General features: G+C 38.8%; 1 protein-coding gene across 2 annotated transcripts in view; it reads right to left on the bottom strand.

Moving 5' to 3' along the window:
* Positions 1-16,870: 16,870 nt before the first annotated feature.
* EFEMP1 (EGF containing fibulin extracellular matrix protein 1) overlaps positions 16,871-17,895 on the bottom strand; it is a 31,790-nt gene continuing 30,765 nt past the window's right edge. For both annotated transcript variants that reach the window (XM_053460731.1, XM_053460733.1), the window contains exon 11: positions 16,871-17,706. In XM_053460731.1, the coding sequence (XP_053316706.1) occupies positions 17,545-17,706 (162 nt within the window). In that variant the 3' untranslated portion in view covers positions 16,871-17,544. The remainder of the gene's footprint in view (positions 17,707-17,895) is intronic.

The following is a 17,895-nucleotide window of genomic DNA, read 5'->3' as shown; positions in this document are numbered from 1 at the left end:
TACAGAGTATCTCCCCCACACACACTGACCCTAGGCTGACCCTTGACACTCTAAAACCATACACCAGCACTCTCACACATGCTGACACCAAATACTAACACACATACTCATACTAACACCATACACTAATATACACACATGCTTTTACACTATATGTTGGAACTGTTGATACTGTTGGAACATGTGTCTTTCATGACTTCAACTCATGTATATTCAATTGTATATTATTGTCTGCACTTATGTACATAAACGTTTGACTCCTTATAAACTGAACCAAGTATTTTCTGAAAACTATATTTTGATTTACATGTATGTGTAATACATATGGTCGCCTCTAGGTGGCACAGGTTAGCTAACATAGAATAATCCAGGCATGCACAAAGTTATCTGTAACCAGAAATAAGGATATAAATACCAGACATAAACATGTAAATATATGGTAGTCGGCACTTAACAATAGCTGATAAAACGCTACTTTTTATAATTTGTTACAATAATGTATTTCCCACAATTTAGAAGTTATACATATGGTAAATACAATCATGCCCTGTAGTCAATCGCTTACTATAGTCATCTACCACATTTCGAAGAAAGCATTCCAATAGAAGAGATCTGTACAGTCCTGGAAGCTTATGTTACTTCATATTTTTTATTCTGTGTTCGTCTAATACAGGGTGTCACCTTCCACTCCTGACTTGAGATAAAAAGGAATCTTATGCCACAAAATAAAATATATCTGCTCTAATGGTCAACCATTTTTTTTAATAAATGGGCAAACGTTTATTCGATCTGACAAAGAAAATTGGCAATTGTTGAGTCTTACTTGAAAAGACAGTAGTTGATTGACTGAGTGCAGTTGTGTGCTTTTAAATTACATCGGTAACTCAAATGGCATTTTAGACGCTAATGCATAGACTGCCTGTTACTGTAAACTAAATTCAAATGCCCTATGACCAGAGCCTCTGTATATCTCTGTATCTGCCCAAGAATGGTTCTTGTGTACATCAATTTACCTACTAGCCAAGCATTGACAGCCTCTGTCTGGATGCACAATTTGCTATTCAAATCCATTCTACAACTGTTATGCCTAGTCAGAATCTTAATCTGCATGTAAGAGTGATAGAATTTTGTTTTGATTATATTAAACTGTATATTCTGGACCTTCCTTTTACCTCCATTTTTTATAACATTTTACTGTAATGCAATAATACTACATATAATATATGGACAAAGGTATTCAGATATCTGACCATTACACCAGGAACTTGTATGACATTGAATTCTAAATACATAGACATTAATATTAAAGTTTATTCCCAATTTGCAGCTATAACAGCTTCCACTCTTCTGGATGAGAAGGACTGTCTTGTAATCTCTGTAATCCAGTTCATCCCAAGGGTGTTCCATGGGGTTTAGGTCAGGGCTCTCTGTGGGCGAGTTAAGTTCTTCCACGCCAAACTCATCCAATCATGTCTTTAACAGACCCATACCATTATCCCTCCTCCACCAAACTTTACAGTTGGCACAATACAGTCAAGCAGCTAACTCCTGGCATCCGCAAAACCCAGACTCACCCATCAATCAGAGAAGTGTGATTCGTCACTCCACAGAAGACGTTTCCACTGCTCCAGAGTCCAGTGGTGTTCGGCTTTACACCACTCAATCCGACGCTTGACATTGTACTTAGCGATGTGAGGCTTGCATGCAGCTTCTCGGCCATGGAAAACCATTCCATGAAGCTTCCAACGCAGTTTTTGTGCTGGTATTAATGCTAGTGGAAGTTTTGAACTCTTCTGCTATGCAATCAGCAGAGCGTTGATGACTTTTGTCCCTAAACGCTTCCACTTTCCAGTAATACCACTAACAGTTGACCATGGAACGTCTAGCAGGGATGACATTTCATGAACTTTCTTATTGAAAAGATTCACTAAGCTCTTCAGAACGACCTGTTTTTTCACAAATGTTTGTAAATGCAGAGTGCATGATTAGGTGCTTGTTTTTATACACCTGTGGCAATGGGTCTGATTGAAACACCTGAATTCAATAATTAAGGGGTGTGTCCCAATACTTTTGTCCATAGAGTGTCAGTTTAAGACCTTTTCTTTACAAAATAGTACTTTATCTTTTGAAGGATCAATCAGGAGACTGTAACTGTTATTAATTTGTCATTTGGCAGCGCGATTGCAAGAATTTTAATTAAAGCAGGCAGATCTGGGGGATTTTGCATTGTCACAACATGTGGCCGCTGATAGGAAAGTACGGTGCAGATGTTGTGATATTAACTGGTAATCCCCTTTATGAGGCAAGCTAAAGATGCCCTGCTCGTAACCTCCTCTGTGCCATTGCAATAAAGTAATTATGTACCTAATTTTAAAACTAATAATTTCATTATTGAAAAGGTATTTACATTATTTGAAAGCAATCTAGAACTGGGAACTATATTTTCCACTTTTTTTGCAACTGACACATGAATCCTTTTTTAGTCCATTGCACACGGTTTAGATGTGGAAAAAAGGGCAGCATGTTACGGCCCATTAACCCTTAAGGCTCACATTTAATCTTTTTACCCACTAGCTGATATGGGTTAGTGGCGGTCCCGCTGACGTCGGTGGGCGGTCCCGTGACATCACTGGGTGGTCCCGCTGGCGTCGGTAGGCGATCCCGCTGACGTCGGTGGGCAGTCACGCTGTTATTGTCAGGACCCCGCTCCCGTGACCCGGAGGATTCAGGTGTTGACCTGGAGAACCAGAGAAGCGATGTTTCTCCCGATTGTGCAAAAGCATGTGGAAATAAAGCATCCGGTATATGGTGATAAAATCTCTCCAATTTATTTTCTCTCTCGCAACGCGTTTCGCCGATGGGTCGTCGGCTTCATCAGGAGAAAAAGGAAATCAAAACGGCAGCAAAAATCCTAAAAAAAATAATGCAAACACATAAATAAATAATAGTTTTGCTTTTCACCGAATTACCACAGCAAAATAAAAAAATAGGGCTTAAATAAGCAAAATGTCCTCCTGTTTTATGTAGTTGCGTAAGGGACCACGTTATGAATAATGCTAAAACGGGGACAGCATCATTTAAAGTTTTTATTTTATTATCTCTTTCCTGTGCTAGCTGAAATCTATGGACTTTGTGTCCTACTCCATAAATATATTTTATACCTACTTTAAGATGAAAAGTTCACTTCATGAATCTGCATTGCATGACTAGGAATGTGCTTAATAATATTACTTACTGCCAAACATGGCAAAGCCATTATAAAACATGTTGCCGGGATCACTAAAAGCGTGCCTGCTACACCTTCGAGATTATTTAACTTGCTTTACATGGAATGAAAGCGGACCGATTCCTCCGATATCCATTTCACTATATGATTGGTATAAACATTTACGCTTTCACCCTCCTCTCCGATATTCAGCTAATTCCCATCTGTTTAAAGAAAAAAATCCCAAATCGTTTCCAATGAATGATTTATTGGCAATGCTAGTGGAAATTATTAATCAGATGCTCAGATTGTGTTTGTGATCTGATTAATAGTACAACTATTTTTCTCCTTAAATGTCGAATCCAATAGTGATTGTGCTTTCCTATCCTTGTATTATACAGCAATCAGAGGTTATAATGAAGTGTCTTTTGTACTTTATTTTGAAATCCTGCAGATGAGCAAAGAAAAGGAAAAAAAAGCCAACAGCTGCAAATGTCTATTTTTATCACCAAGTATTGGGAATTGTATTTTATTGTTCACTTCTTTCATGTTTGAAATAAAGCAGGACACATAGTAATGTAACTATAAATAAAACCATAGAACAACACTTGAAGGATTTTGCCCACGCTCTCACTTTAACCCTTTTGAGTCGTTGACAAGAAGATACAGTAAGTGACTAGTGAATGGATTTGCCAACAATAACATTGAAAGTAAATTGACACCTTTTTGTAACTATATTGTTTTAGTTACATTCTGCACAATACACAGAAATGGCAATGGGCGAAGCTCTATGGAGGTTGTGCCAACTTGGCACAATCCTCCTTTGTATAAATGGCCAGTTGTTAGAGATCTTCTTTGTAACAGTCCCAAGGCATGGGTGAGCCTAAGTGAATCAATTTGATATATCGTAGATGACCTTAACATATAATTTGTTTAAAATTGATGAACTAAATGAAAGCAGAACAATCAGTCCTGTCCAGGACTCCACTTTGACTGTACCTTTTGGTCACCAATCTCCCCAACTAGCACATTAACGCTTTGGGGGGCAATACTGGGTCAGCAGAGCATCCAGAGCATCCTTCTGTAGAGTCCATGGAAGCATAAACAGCAGAGCACCAGAGCTCCTAATCTGAGGCCTTGATAACCCCATCAGCGCTCTCTTCCTCATAGGTAAAAGCTGATACTTTGATCTTTATCCTCAGAATAGGAAAGCAAGGTTTGTACTGTTCACTAAACTTTAACCATCTCAGGTGAAATAGTATCTCTAAAATATGGTAATTACAACAAAAAACACAAACTATGTGAAAAAACAACTAATGATACTAACAGCTGTGTGGGTGAAAGTTGCTGATGTTATATATTTTCAGGAAACACTTTTATACAGCAGTAAGCTTTGGTTTCATAAGAAGCATTAATTATTCATAACGTATGTTGTGATGACTTTCCCTTCTTCTTAATATATTACTATTGGGTTAGTGAATATACCCACCTGTTGTCTTCTCTGGCTTGATCCCTGTATTCAACAATTTATGTAAGTAAGATGCTGCCTAGGTCCATCCCAGGGCAACGATCTTGCCACCCCAGGACTCACCTCAATGGCTGCTGTCTAAGTGCTAAGATATGATGATATACCCAAAGCCAGACTGGCCTACCAGGCTACTTGGAAATTTCACAGTAGGCATCCTGCCCTGGGGCCAGTCTTGTGGCCATCCATCCATGGCAGGCTAGCTCGGGGGTACGTTTGCAGCAGGATGTTACGTGACCCCGTGCTGCTGCTCATACATGTATACATACAGTACATACACACACAATACACTTAGACATACATACACAGTTGTATGTAAATTTTGTTTCCTGTCCATTCGGTTTGGCCGAAATTTCATAGGGCTTTTTCAATACGAGAATGAAATTCGTTGTCACTCAACCTCATTCACTTTCTCTCACTCATACTCTCTCACACACTCTCTTATCTCTTGCACTCTCTCATGCTCTCCCATTGTCTCCCTACCTTGTCCATCAGCTGCTTCCTTGTCACTGTCTCCTTGTTTTGCAACGCCACTTCTTGTTCCTCGCTTCTTCTGTCTTCTATTTTCTTTCTTGGTCCGCTTCTCCCCGCTATGCTCTGCGCTGACTTATCTTTGAACCCTTTACAATAGCCTCTGGGGCAGATAACATCAATATGTTTTAAAATCCAGAGCTATGTGCCTAACGCATAACAGCAACAGAGTATAAACATTTAAACCATATGCTCTTCAGACTGTGCCTTTGGGATTTTCAGAAAATTATGGGTTTAAGACATCATAAAATTGATGGCATGTTGTAGTAGTGATATGCAATTGTAATTGGCCCACAATCAAATTACTCAAATAAATGCCATATTTTATTTTCAGATTTTAAGAGGGTAAGTGTGGTGAGTCAGAAACATATTAATAATAAAGGCTCAGATTCAAACAGCGAGGCACAATTTAGCTGATTCCTTGTGTATCTATAATCCTTTTCCGTGATTATGATATTTAAAGGAGGACTCCCATAACATTAGTTTTACTGGTATCAGACAAAATATTGTGCTGTTTTATTTTTTTATTGTTCATTTTTTACAGCTGTGTATTTTTATTCTACTAGACAAATACACTTTTCATAAAGCCATGTGGCAAGCAATAGAAAGTCCCATTATTCATCACCCAGCCGGACACTCTGACTAATGAAAGTCTTTTGGACTTCATTAGCAGTGACCTAAAGATTCAGCTCGGTGTGGTGGTTGAGCAGGGAAAGTCTCAAAATATCACATAAATGAAAAGAATGGCAGTCTCCAGGTCTGCTGATGAAGGAACTTTATTGGAACAAAATCAGATAAAGCAGTCAATTTTTCAGTCAAGGTTTTTGTCAATGCTAATATACAGCTACTGTACATTATATGTTTTTGCTCAAGGAGAAAAATATTTTTCTCCATGGGACTTCATTTATCTTGGCTCTATTGCTAGCCGAGCCTATAAAAAGGAAAAATATACATTCATTTGACGTCATTTTATAATAGCCTGTATCTTGAGTGCTAGACTGCGAGATTAATTGGGTGTATACATTTTTCCAATGTTCCACACGTGTGTGTAGCCATATCCTTTACATTATCAATGTAGTAGGTCGTATTTGTGTCACATCATTGACCAAGTGGATTTATTGTACTGTTATAATTTCCATCAGAGTGTGAATCAGGACTCGAATGCCTTCTGTAGAATGCACAAAAGCTAATTAATATTCCAGGATAGTGCTTGTAGCACATTATGTTTATATCACAGTAGACAATCAGTTTTGTCATAGCGAATATTTACTTACCAATTATGTGACATTCACTTTTGGATGCACCGGGGCTGTCAGCTGGTGATTGGGGCTATGCACGGAAGAAGGAATCTTATGAAGCTCTCTCACGCCCCATCCAGGCAGCGGAGCTGCATATCTCTGGTTTCCCCTGTTTTGCTACAGTTCCCCTGTCTCGCTACAATCCATTCCTGGATTTCCTTATGCTCTGTCCTCAACTTCTGATTCTTAGATTCCAGTCCTGCCTTTAGCATCAGCTTCTGTTCCCTTTATAAGGTATGCCCCACCTGTTATATTTGTCACATTCTGCAGGTATGTCTTTCTCTGATATGTGTTTAGATTCGATGTTTAGTTTGTTTATTAGTAATTCAGTAGGCAGGGTTTAGTGTTAGGACCCACCGATATATTGGAGTACTTTGGCGTAGTGGTGGGCTAAGCATGCTATGGCCATAATATGTGAGGGAATTTTCAATCTTATCTTAGAAAGGGGTTCTATTCATGTCCTTGTCTAGTCTATCCTGTTCAGTCCTGTTATTTCTGTATATTCTTGTCATGTGTAACCTAGTCAGCCCTGTACTCTCCTGTCCTGAGCCCTGGCAGAGGGGTGTCCTATCCTGAGCCCCGGCAGAGGGATGTCCTGTTCTGAGCCCCGGCAGAGCGGTGTCCTGTCCTGAGCCCTGGCAGAGGGATGTCCTGTCCTGAGCCCCAGCAGAGGGTGTCCTTTCCTATTTATGTTGGATCTTGTGTGTAGCCTGTCCCTGTAACCTGTATTCCTAATTCTGCAACCTGTTTCTACTGTTTTCTAGCTCTGTCCTGCCTTTTCTGTCCCTAGCTGCCAGATATCTCTATATCTGTTATCTGTACCGCATACCTCCCACTGCTATCTCAGCGTCCTGGTATGTGGCCACACAATCCTGATGGCCCAACACTCAAGGAAGTGTGGTTACCCTGCATCTGGTCCCGTTACTCCGCTCTTGCACGGTGACTCCTGAAATTCCATCACTGGGCGCTGTGGGTCATTACAGTCGTCTGTAAGGACCCCGTTCGTGACAAGCTCTAACTACAGTTCCATTGCAGAAGTATTTAGTAATTTAGGTGTTGTGATCCTCTGTAGAATCAATGAAGTAGTCTCTCAAGAATCCAGTTGCAAAGTGCCACCACTAGCTCTTAGACAATTCTATGGGGAAACTTAAAGGAAAAAATCTCCTTCTTCCAACATTTAAATACCAGGCAGTGTCATTGGATGTAGTAGTGATACAGTATGTTTAGTGGAGGACCTAAAACACTAATCAAATATTCAGCTACTGCTCCCTTGGTGGGATAAAGGGCATGTGCCCATAGATAGGCATATGGAAAAAAGGGGTGATGTATAGGTGGCATTATACAGATGCCAGGTCCACAGCCTTTTTCTGGTCCATAGTCATCACCTTCAAAGATTACACAGATGGCTATACGATACTTACATTTGTTTTGCTTGTATATCACAGAAGATATGATGAAATATTCTACAATTAAACTAGTGGCCAGATGGACCATTTTCCTATATTTGTTCACCAGTCATTTTGAAAATTCTCCGTAATTTGGTATCATCAGAATTATTTTTGTTTCATCTTTGTGCTTCACGCAGTGTAAAATACTATTTTGTCAACACAAGCTGCAAACTATAAACACATAAAGAATATATGGATATTTTTTGTTGCTTGAACCATATACAGCATTCTCATAAAAGGATACCTTTTAAAAAATGAATGTAGTGTAATATTGAATATTGAAAAATACACAGTCTAGCAGTTATGTTTCTGGGAGAAAATCCAGACCCAACAGATCTGAAATGGAAAAAAAACATTTCACCGATTGTTTTCTGGCTCGTTATCACAGGGTATTAATAATTGGCCTGCTTACCTTCACAAATATGACACGATGAATCAAACAAACAGCCTTTTTGTTCTGATTATAATTTGGGGGTGTTTGAGTTTCAAAAGCATACGATTATCAATTTAAACATGATGCAGCGTTCTCGACCAGCTGCGCTACTCTGCGTGCGTGTCAGGTGTATTTCCAGCTGTTAATTATATAAGGTCGCTGTTGTACCGGGATGATGCTGCGATTTAGAAATGCGAGGGCGTAAAAAAGTTAATTTCTGGTGTTAACAGTGGACCTTGTCCCCGGTGGGATGAGTGGGAAAACCATGTCATCGGTCCAACAGCTGTTCTATATTTTTATGATTGTTTTCATCCATAACACCCATAACTTGTGAAACGGGAACTCTATTGTTCCAAGAAACAATACAGTAACACTGTTATTTTTAAACCTTACTCGTTACATTATTCCGCAGTGACACACTATATTCTTGCAGGATGTCAAAATTTGACAGGGTACTATAATGTTATTTTGTTTACTCTTTAGAGCAGGGGTGTCCAAGTTTTTTCTGCAGTGGGCCACTTCATCAGAATTGTATACGTGCGCGGGCCGCACTCATTTTGCACTGTGACAAAAAATATGGCCTTTAATAAAATATGCAGATTAAAATAAAGTAAAATGACACAAAACCTTGACTTTTCCTCTCACTGATTTCTGGGCCTAGAAAGTTTTGCGACTACAAATTCAGGATTCCCTAGATTTATTCTAGGGATGAACTAAAATGAAAATTCTGGACCAAAACATTCAGGGTTCACTTAGCCAAAACCGAAAATGACCCCCACCTTTAAAAATAATAATAAAAACTCACATTTTTAATAAAAGTAGGTAACACACAATTGGACAAAATTAGCAATATGACTTGGCAACCAGTAAATGCTGGCAACCCAGGCAACCAGTAAATGCTGGTACCTAGGCATTATGGGACTGTGCTCGCTGTGATTGCTGTTGGCAATCACACTCCTATCATGCCAAGTCAGCCAATACATGCTGGTACAGGGTGGCTGTAAGTGATGTGCAGACCCCATACTGCTGGCAGCATCACTACACAAGGGGGCAGCTAGCTAGGTTTCAGCATGTACTGGCTGACTTGGCATGATAGGAGTGTGATTGCTAACAGTAGTCACAGTCCCATCATGCCTAGGTTCCAGCACTTACACATCCATCCAGTAAATACTGGAACCTAGGCATTATGGGACTGTGATTGCTGTTAGCAATCACACTCCTATCATGCCAAGTCAGCCAGTACATGCTGGTACAGGGTGGCTGTAAGTGCAGACCCCATACTGCTGGCAGCATCAATACACAAGGGGGGCAGCTGGCCAGGTTTCAGCATGTACTGGCTGACTTGGCATGATAGGAGTGTGATTGCTAACAGCAATCACAGTCCCATCATGCCTAGGTTCCAGCACTTACACATCCATCCAGTAAATACTGGAACCTAGGCATTATGGGACTGTGATTGCTGTTAGCAATCACACTCCTATCATGCCAAGTCAGCCAGTACATGCTGGTACAGGGTGGCTGTAAGTGCAGACCCCATACTGCTGGCAGCATCAATACACAAGGGGGGCAGCTGGCCAGGTTTCAGCATGTACTGGCTGACTTGGCATGATAGGAGTGTGATTGCTAACAGCAATCACAGTCCCATCATGCCTAGGTTCCAGCACTTACACATCCATGATATCACACACACACACACACACTCATTTATTCATATAATCATTCATTCACAGATTCATTCCCTCAATCACACACACTCATTCAAACACCCTCCCCACCTCCTTACCTGCAAGGCAGCTCCTCGATGCCGCTTACAGACTTCAGCAGGGGGCGCGGCCTCCCTCTGCCTTCTCTGCTAAAGCACAGAGGAAGTAGGATGTCACGTGAACTCCGCTTCCTCTGTGTGCAGTCCAGAAGTCCCTCCCACAAGTAAGTAGCAGGGCTTGAGGTGCGGCTCGCGTGAGATCGGTTGCCCTGGCTGCCGATCTTACGCGGGCCGCACCTCGAGGTCTCGCGGGCCGCATTTGGCCCGCGGGCCGCATGTTGGACGCCCCTGCTTTAGAGTAAACAGAATGCATGAATACATCTCAAAAGAGACACTCTCTTTTAAAAACATCCATTGAGGCAGATTTAAACAATTTACAAGTTATTACACCGGTAAAAGGTTTCATCTGGTGCTGTTGTTTTTTCTTTAATGACCAAGATAAATAGGATTAAATAACACAAGCCACTTGTACAAGGGTGAGATTTCACTTTAGTACTCAAGATAACTTTTTTTAGGTGCGGTTATTTAGATGTCAGTATTGGTGATACTGATAGGATGTGATACCATGTCTCTGGTTTTGTGCACATTCTGCACAAACAGGAAATGCAGTTCCATAAACAGGAAGTAAGTCTTGTATGCCTGTTTATTTTCTCAGAGGTTGCCTCCTGACAGGCAGCGCCACGGCACATCTGTCCATGCACACTTACCTGAGTGTTGGGAGTACCTAGGCAGTCTCCCCAGTGGCTTGGTTCACAATTCAACTCAATAGAGTTTCACCCATGCCACCGCCATATTAACCTCCTGTAAAATGTTACACAAGCAAACACTAAACAACACATACAGGCAGGAGAGGAAAGGATTGGGAAATGCACACATTTTCTGGTGCTTGTATACATATTATTGTGACTTTAAGGGCTGTTGAACACTGTGATACACTCACACCCAGCAAACATTCTGACATCAGGGTAGGGAAAAGCGACACAGTGGTTTGGGACCAAAAGAGGGATGCATTTTGTCCTCCTTGAATATCAAAAGCATGTTTAGAGTTTTATAACACTTGATATTGTCCAATTTTGCCTGACCATATATGTATTTGGTCCCTAAAACTTAAGCATTTAGCCATCAACAAGCAGTACACTGCTAGGACAGGACATTTAGGTTGACCACATATAGATTTATTGATTTATCTCATGTATTATACAATATGCAGTAAATATGCATAAGGAAATAAAGTTATTGTGAACAGGGTCTGTTGCTGTTTACACCCACTGCAATATTGTTCCCATTTAATTGGAACATGTCCACTTTGCAAAATATTTGTCCTGAGTGTTAGGTTTCTTTTGTAAATATTTGCATTTTATTATTTCTGGGCTTAGAAATGATATTTCTGCAGCTTTGTTGCTATGCGTTTTGTAAGATTTGTGCATCCATAGCAACTGCTCAGAGACAGAGAGAGTGAAGGAGACAGGGGGAAGCAGAAAGATGACCTCGGAACTTTTGATGTTCATCAAAACTGGAATCTAGCATTTTTACTGTTTTTCTTTAATGATCGGTGGAATCTGAGCAGTGTTTCATTGTGAAATTAAGTCGATGTCACATCTGTCAGTCAACAGCTCTGAGTCAGTAGGCATGTGCTTTGGAACTACACATTTCAGTACAAAATTCCAGTGCATTTTTCCCTGATGTTTTTGTTAGAATTGAACCCAGCAACATCCTTTCCATGCCATTGGCACATTAGCCTGCTAGACCAGGCATGTGTCTAGACTACCCCTTTTCATGGTGCCTTGCAAGCAGGGGAAGGAGCTAAGTTTCCATATTTTGGCATTTTGTGTTTCTGGTCTTTCATTTTTTGTTTTTTTACTTTGCCATGGCTTTTTTTTTCATTTTTTAATTATAAAATACGGGGTAGTATTTGATGGTTAGATAATATAAGTGACTATGATGATGAGATGTTGCATTGCCTGTGCTTTTCTGTTGGTTGCTATAGTAATACGATTAATGTGAAAAAGTCACACCTCGCTTCTTCCACATTACTATCTTTGTAGTGCTTGCAATGCAAATCCAGCCCCTGGGTACCTACCACCACCAACTATAAGGTAGGTTGAGAAACATGGTTTGTCTTGCTATGGTGCTAACAGAAATTTCAAATAGTGTAGTTAAACTGTATCAACAAAATTATAAATTCCATATAAATGAAATATATCCTACGTTGAATCAATAGGTTTGTTTTTGCTCTGTGTTGCCACATATCTTGGTTTTACAGAGTCCCACTAAAAAAACATTGTATCATGCCATGTACAGGATTTACCCAATTATGTCCTGGGAAATGTGTGAGGAAGGTTAAGCTCTAGTATCAAGGTGTGCATATGCTGGAGATTTGCATACTGAGTATGCGACCCATAGTCCTGCCAGTGTGTATTTTGTAGAAAGAAGAGGGTGACTAACTGATGCATTTCCTGGGCAGTCCAAATTTTACCCCTCGCAGTTGGTTGCAGACTTTTCTTCTCTCTCTTCTTCTTTCCTTTTGCTCCTCTTATCTGTCTTCTTTCTTGTGTCTGCTCTCTATTACCTCAACTTTTGCTCTGCTAAACTAAACTTTTTGCTGTCATTTGTTACACCGTGTTCAAAAAGCTCTCAATGAGAGAGACAGGGAAAACAAAGGAGTGGGTACTCACTGGATACAAATGTATCGCCCTCAATAATGGATATGAAGAAAAGCAGAAGACTCAGTCAGGATATTGATCAAAAACAGTTCTCTTCTTCATTAATGGAAACACAGACCAGTTTCGGCATGAACAAACGCCCTTATCAAGGTGAAACTTGTTAAACCATGCCCATGATTACACCACTGACTACACCACTAGACGCAATATCTGAATGTCCAGGAAATGGTGCCGTGATAGGTGGCATCCCTAGCTCTGTGTGACTGGTGGCCAACATTTTAATGAGGTGACCAATTGTTTATTCAGAACTCTAGGCTATGAAGGGAATTCTTACTATAAAGTTGGTTAACCAAAATCAATGAACCTATGAGGGTGGAGCCTCAGAAAAACAACTAAGAACCACATCTCATCCAGGGATCTTGAGGTGGACACACTGTTCTATGTGTATTATCTACTCTAGTGGATACATTATTATATGTTGCACACGTATACACAACTTGCGCCTTGGTGTGAATAATTGTAGATTTCTCTGTACTTCCTGTATGCATGTATGATTTTATGGAGCTATAGTAGCCCAAGAGTAAGTTGAGTCTTTAATCAAAGACTGATCACTTAAAGGTGATGGTTTTTATTGGATCAATGTAGAATAAGCCTTCTGTACCAAGGAAAATGCAAACAGGTAAAAGGTGCGAATAGGATTTAGTTACTGTAAAAACTCCCAACAAACTCCAAGGTTAGGGTATTATATGTATTGATGAAAATTAAATGAGGTTGTTAAAAATGTTTTATTTTATCTTTAAACTCCCAGGGTACAGCCTTCTACCAACCCTTCTGGCAAAGTGACAAGGTAGGGGGACACTAGCCACACTAGGGATGGATTTAGCCCCCCCAAAAGCCTTTAGTGGGCAGGAAAGAGGCATATGACCATATACTGCTTTCTTCCCAAAGAGAGAATAAACTAACCTGGAGAAGGATAGAAACCTGGTATGAGGTAATTTTGACTCATCTGCAAACTCCCAGTTTAGTTGGTGTCTGCCCTCAGATACTTGCAGTAGTTCATCCATTTTGTGTCCCTTTAAATAATGACAGGAATGGGACTCTTGGTTCTATTTTACTTTTTTTCTCATGTAGAAATGCAACAACAAAACAGCATTTAAGTTTCCTCAGATCTCTGTTAATGCTGACTAAGGTAAACTCAAACATCACACTGGACAGAGAAATAAAACGAGGTTATAGTCAAAGTCAAAATAAACAGGAAACTCTAAACATATTTGTGGAACAAATCCAGGATAATAGATTTGAAAAACCTGTGGTTCTGAAAGGCATGGAAAATAAAAAGTAGTCACATTCCTCATGTTGTTATTTTTCCTCCTCCAAATTTCGACACTTTGTCTTGTTTTGATGAACTATTAATGTAATTTAACACTCTTGTGAGTTTGACTTTAAAAACAAGAAAGTCTTCATTGGAAAGTTGTTATGATCTTGTGAATTAAATTGTATGACAAGTTCTATGCAATGACACAATAACACACAGAACACATTACAGAGAACAGCATGATGAAGAGAAGTCAGTGGAAAAGTGGAAACGTTAGCATGTTTCACAAACGAGGACGGCCTTAGGCGTCCCCCGCAATACAAATAGGTAAGTGTTTTAGCGCTGTTAAGCACTGAAATACACCCAGGCTGGCTCAAGACTAAATATCATAGAGCTTAACTAAATACCACATGTAACATAGTGATCACCCGAATAATAAATACATATCATGTACTACATATATAGATCAACTATCTGGATCAATGGGAGTTGCGTTGTGACACCCTCAACTCCTTGCCCACTCATCCCCATCAACAAGCGTGTGTTCCGTGATGTCAGTGGGACCACCGACCACCATCAGCAGGACCTCCTATCCGCATCCCACAAGGGGGTATTGCAGGTAGCTGGAGTCGGAAAGATCCCAGGTATGCCTACTTGTCCTGAACAAAACTATGTCCCATTTGTGTGGGTGCATCAAATATGGAAAAGAAGAACCATGCTTTAACAAAAACTCCCAGTTCTGACTTATTGCCATAACTGAAATAATATATGACTTTTATATCCTGATTAATACCTGGAAAAATACAAATTTCAAATTTATGTAACTGGTTGTTTTTTTTTCTTAGTTTATCTACATGTTTCAAGTCACAGTAAAAGGTAGAATCGAATTTTTCATATTACATCATTTACTTTAAAAAAAACACAGCGAGCAACAAAATAATAAAAAAAGATAACCAGAAACAATTTTGTGAAAGCATTTCATAGAAGATGGACAATATGCTTTAGGTGTTAGTTTTCCATTTATTTTAACAAAAACTTTGTACATTGGAGTAAAAACAATTTTCACAATGCCCACCCAGTACACAAAATACAAAATAATGAAATAAGCTTTGATTCAGGAAAAACACATGGTTTATAATACAATACATAATGTAACTAGAAAAAACGTAATATATTGTCAATGATTACAAATTGAGATGAACCAACCTAATATGTAAAATGCATCAAAAAGTATAATTATATAATATTGCGGTGCAGTTACAAGATAAACATATCTGTTTATTATAAAAATAAATGTATTTACTAATTCTCTCCATTTAGATCAGTACATTTTAGCTATTTTCAGTATCAAGTGAAATAGTGTATATTTATATTGTATTGGTATAATGATGATGTAATACACACAAAGTATGATGCTTATTCACGCTTACCAGTAGTGTAACAAAAGAATACTGAGGCAAGAGGTCCACCAGCTAAGCTCTCCTGCAGCTATGTTTTATGCCCTTGGAAACAGGGTATCATGAAAGAGTCACTAGTGGCACAAATTCATTTCTACCAAAACATCAGGCATTTTGTTTTAGTATGACTTTGGTCTATTGTGATCATTTTTCCATTTATGTCTCACATGTTTCTAATTTAAAGGCACATTTAACCATGTAAATAATAAAGGCCATGTACAGCCCAAGTTGGACTTGCTCACTGGTAAGAGGAGAATCAAATTGCCACAAGGGAGATGGCATCCTAGCTGGCTTATTTCTCCTTATCCAAGCTGGCTTGCTCTCCTTTAAAATCCACGCTGTCCACAAGTACACGCTGGCTTATCTAGCTATAGTAAATAGGTTGCGTGAAACATAGCAAATTGAAAAATAAATTTTGTTTTATTGGAAAATAAATGTTATTTTTCAATTAAAAAAAATGTTTTTAGCACTGGACACAAAATATAATTGTCGTAATAAACATTATGCTCAATAAATAGACTTTCTAAATCTCCAAATCATTTGGTTTTCCAAAGGCACATTTCCTATATACCATTTAAGCATTAAGTACACCAAATATCAAAATATTCTACTTCTAGTTCACATTTTTGTGAAAATTCACCATCTGTGTGCTTTGATTAAGGCATTAGTATGTTTTTTTTTTTAAAATAATGCCTTAACAAGATGGATATATATTGGAATCAGATCACAGCATGCATGTAACCAATGGTCTTTGACATATCGACATTGTTACATCCTGACATTTGTAACCCGAGTTCATATTGATGTCCTTACATGAGAACAAGCTTTGTAGGGTAAGTGTACAGTGACAGGAATAATAATGTATTTTCTAATTGTAAACAGTGGTGACAATTTTAACCCCTTAAGGACAACGGGCGGTCCCTAAACCCATTGAAAACAATGCATTTTGAGTCCGTACATGTACGGGCTTTGTCATTAAGGGGTTAAGAAATAATGACAACAAATTAAATTCAATGGAAATGGCACAAGACATTGCAACATGTAGCGATATGGATAGAGGTATATCAAGGTGTTATAAGTTGGATATCTATAAACTAGCTTCGCATTAGGAGAAGTCCACGCATTATGAAGGTCATTAAGATTTTTTTTGAAATGCTCCTCATGTTAATATTAGTAAACAGGGGAGGCCATGTAACAGTGGGTTAGAAACCCAAAAGTGATATACTTTTTGTCTTTTTTTGTCTTTATTTGCAAGTATCAAATGAAGAGCTCCATCTTTAGACCAATCTTGACATAAGTTTATTTTACTTGATTGCCTTTTTGGTTCATGATATAAAAATCTAGACCAGTGTAACCACAACCCAAAAAACAGTAAAATGGAAGAACCCTCAAAATCTATCCATTATATAAAGATTTATCTAATTAACAAACAACCAGATTGTTAGATCTGTTCTTTAGGGAGCATCCACATATGGGTTATCCACATACTAGGTGTGAATGTGAAGTAGAAAGCAACCAAATGTTTCAGAACATTTAGTTAAATGGCCCCAGTGATCATTTCACCAATGCAAAAATCTGTTTGGTAAATCATTTCGCAAGAAAATTAAATGTACCATAAACAACAGAAACACATATAAATCCATAGTAACTGCAGGATATTTACACAATATAAACAAAAATGTCCGGTTATAGTTACTGTTAATGTGAGAAGTATCAGCATAATTGAATTTACAAAGTTAAAAACTAAAAATGGAAATATTCAGGATCTACTGTATGAAATACCATAGATCTTCAGTGTGTCTAGAGTACATATCTAACATGTTTTAAACAAAGAAGATCTATAAATAAAAGTAATGTACTGCTGATGATATTATTTTGTTCCAGTGTTGGGTTATTAAGCAGAACTGCTAAAATTGGTACGGGCCGACTATTATTGTTAATCGAAGTATTGAACTTGAGCGGTAATTCATGAGATTATTGACAGTCACCATTTCCAGGTCGACAAAATGTTCTCTGGGTCCAGTTAAGGGTTTTATCAGGACAAGCATGGCACTTACTCCACTTGTTTGCTGAAAAAAAAAAAAAACAAGAAATAATCTTTCACTCTAGAGACACAGTTTGTGCATTATTATAGAAAAAAGAGCCTGATAGAACATCTTTCCTCCACATATACTCCTCTCATGCATCCTGAACAGTCAGGAGAAGTCAGGAGAAGAAAGAAGAAATTATTGAGAAAAGAAATGGGATTGAAAGAGAAG

This window comes from Spea bombifrons, chromosome 3 (genome assembly GCF_027358695.1).
Source record: "Spea bombifrons isolate aSpeBom1 chromosome 3, aSpeBom1.2.pri, whole genome shotgun sequence".
NCBI lineage: Eukaryota > Metazoa > Chordata > Amphibia > Anura > Pelobatidae > Spea > Spea bombifrons.
Note: the sequence above shows the minus strand (reverse complement) of the source record. Positions and strands in the feature narration are given on the sequence as shown.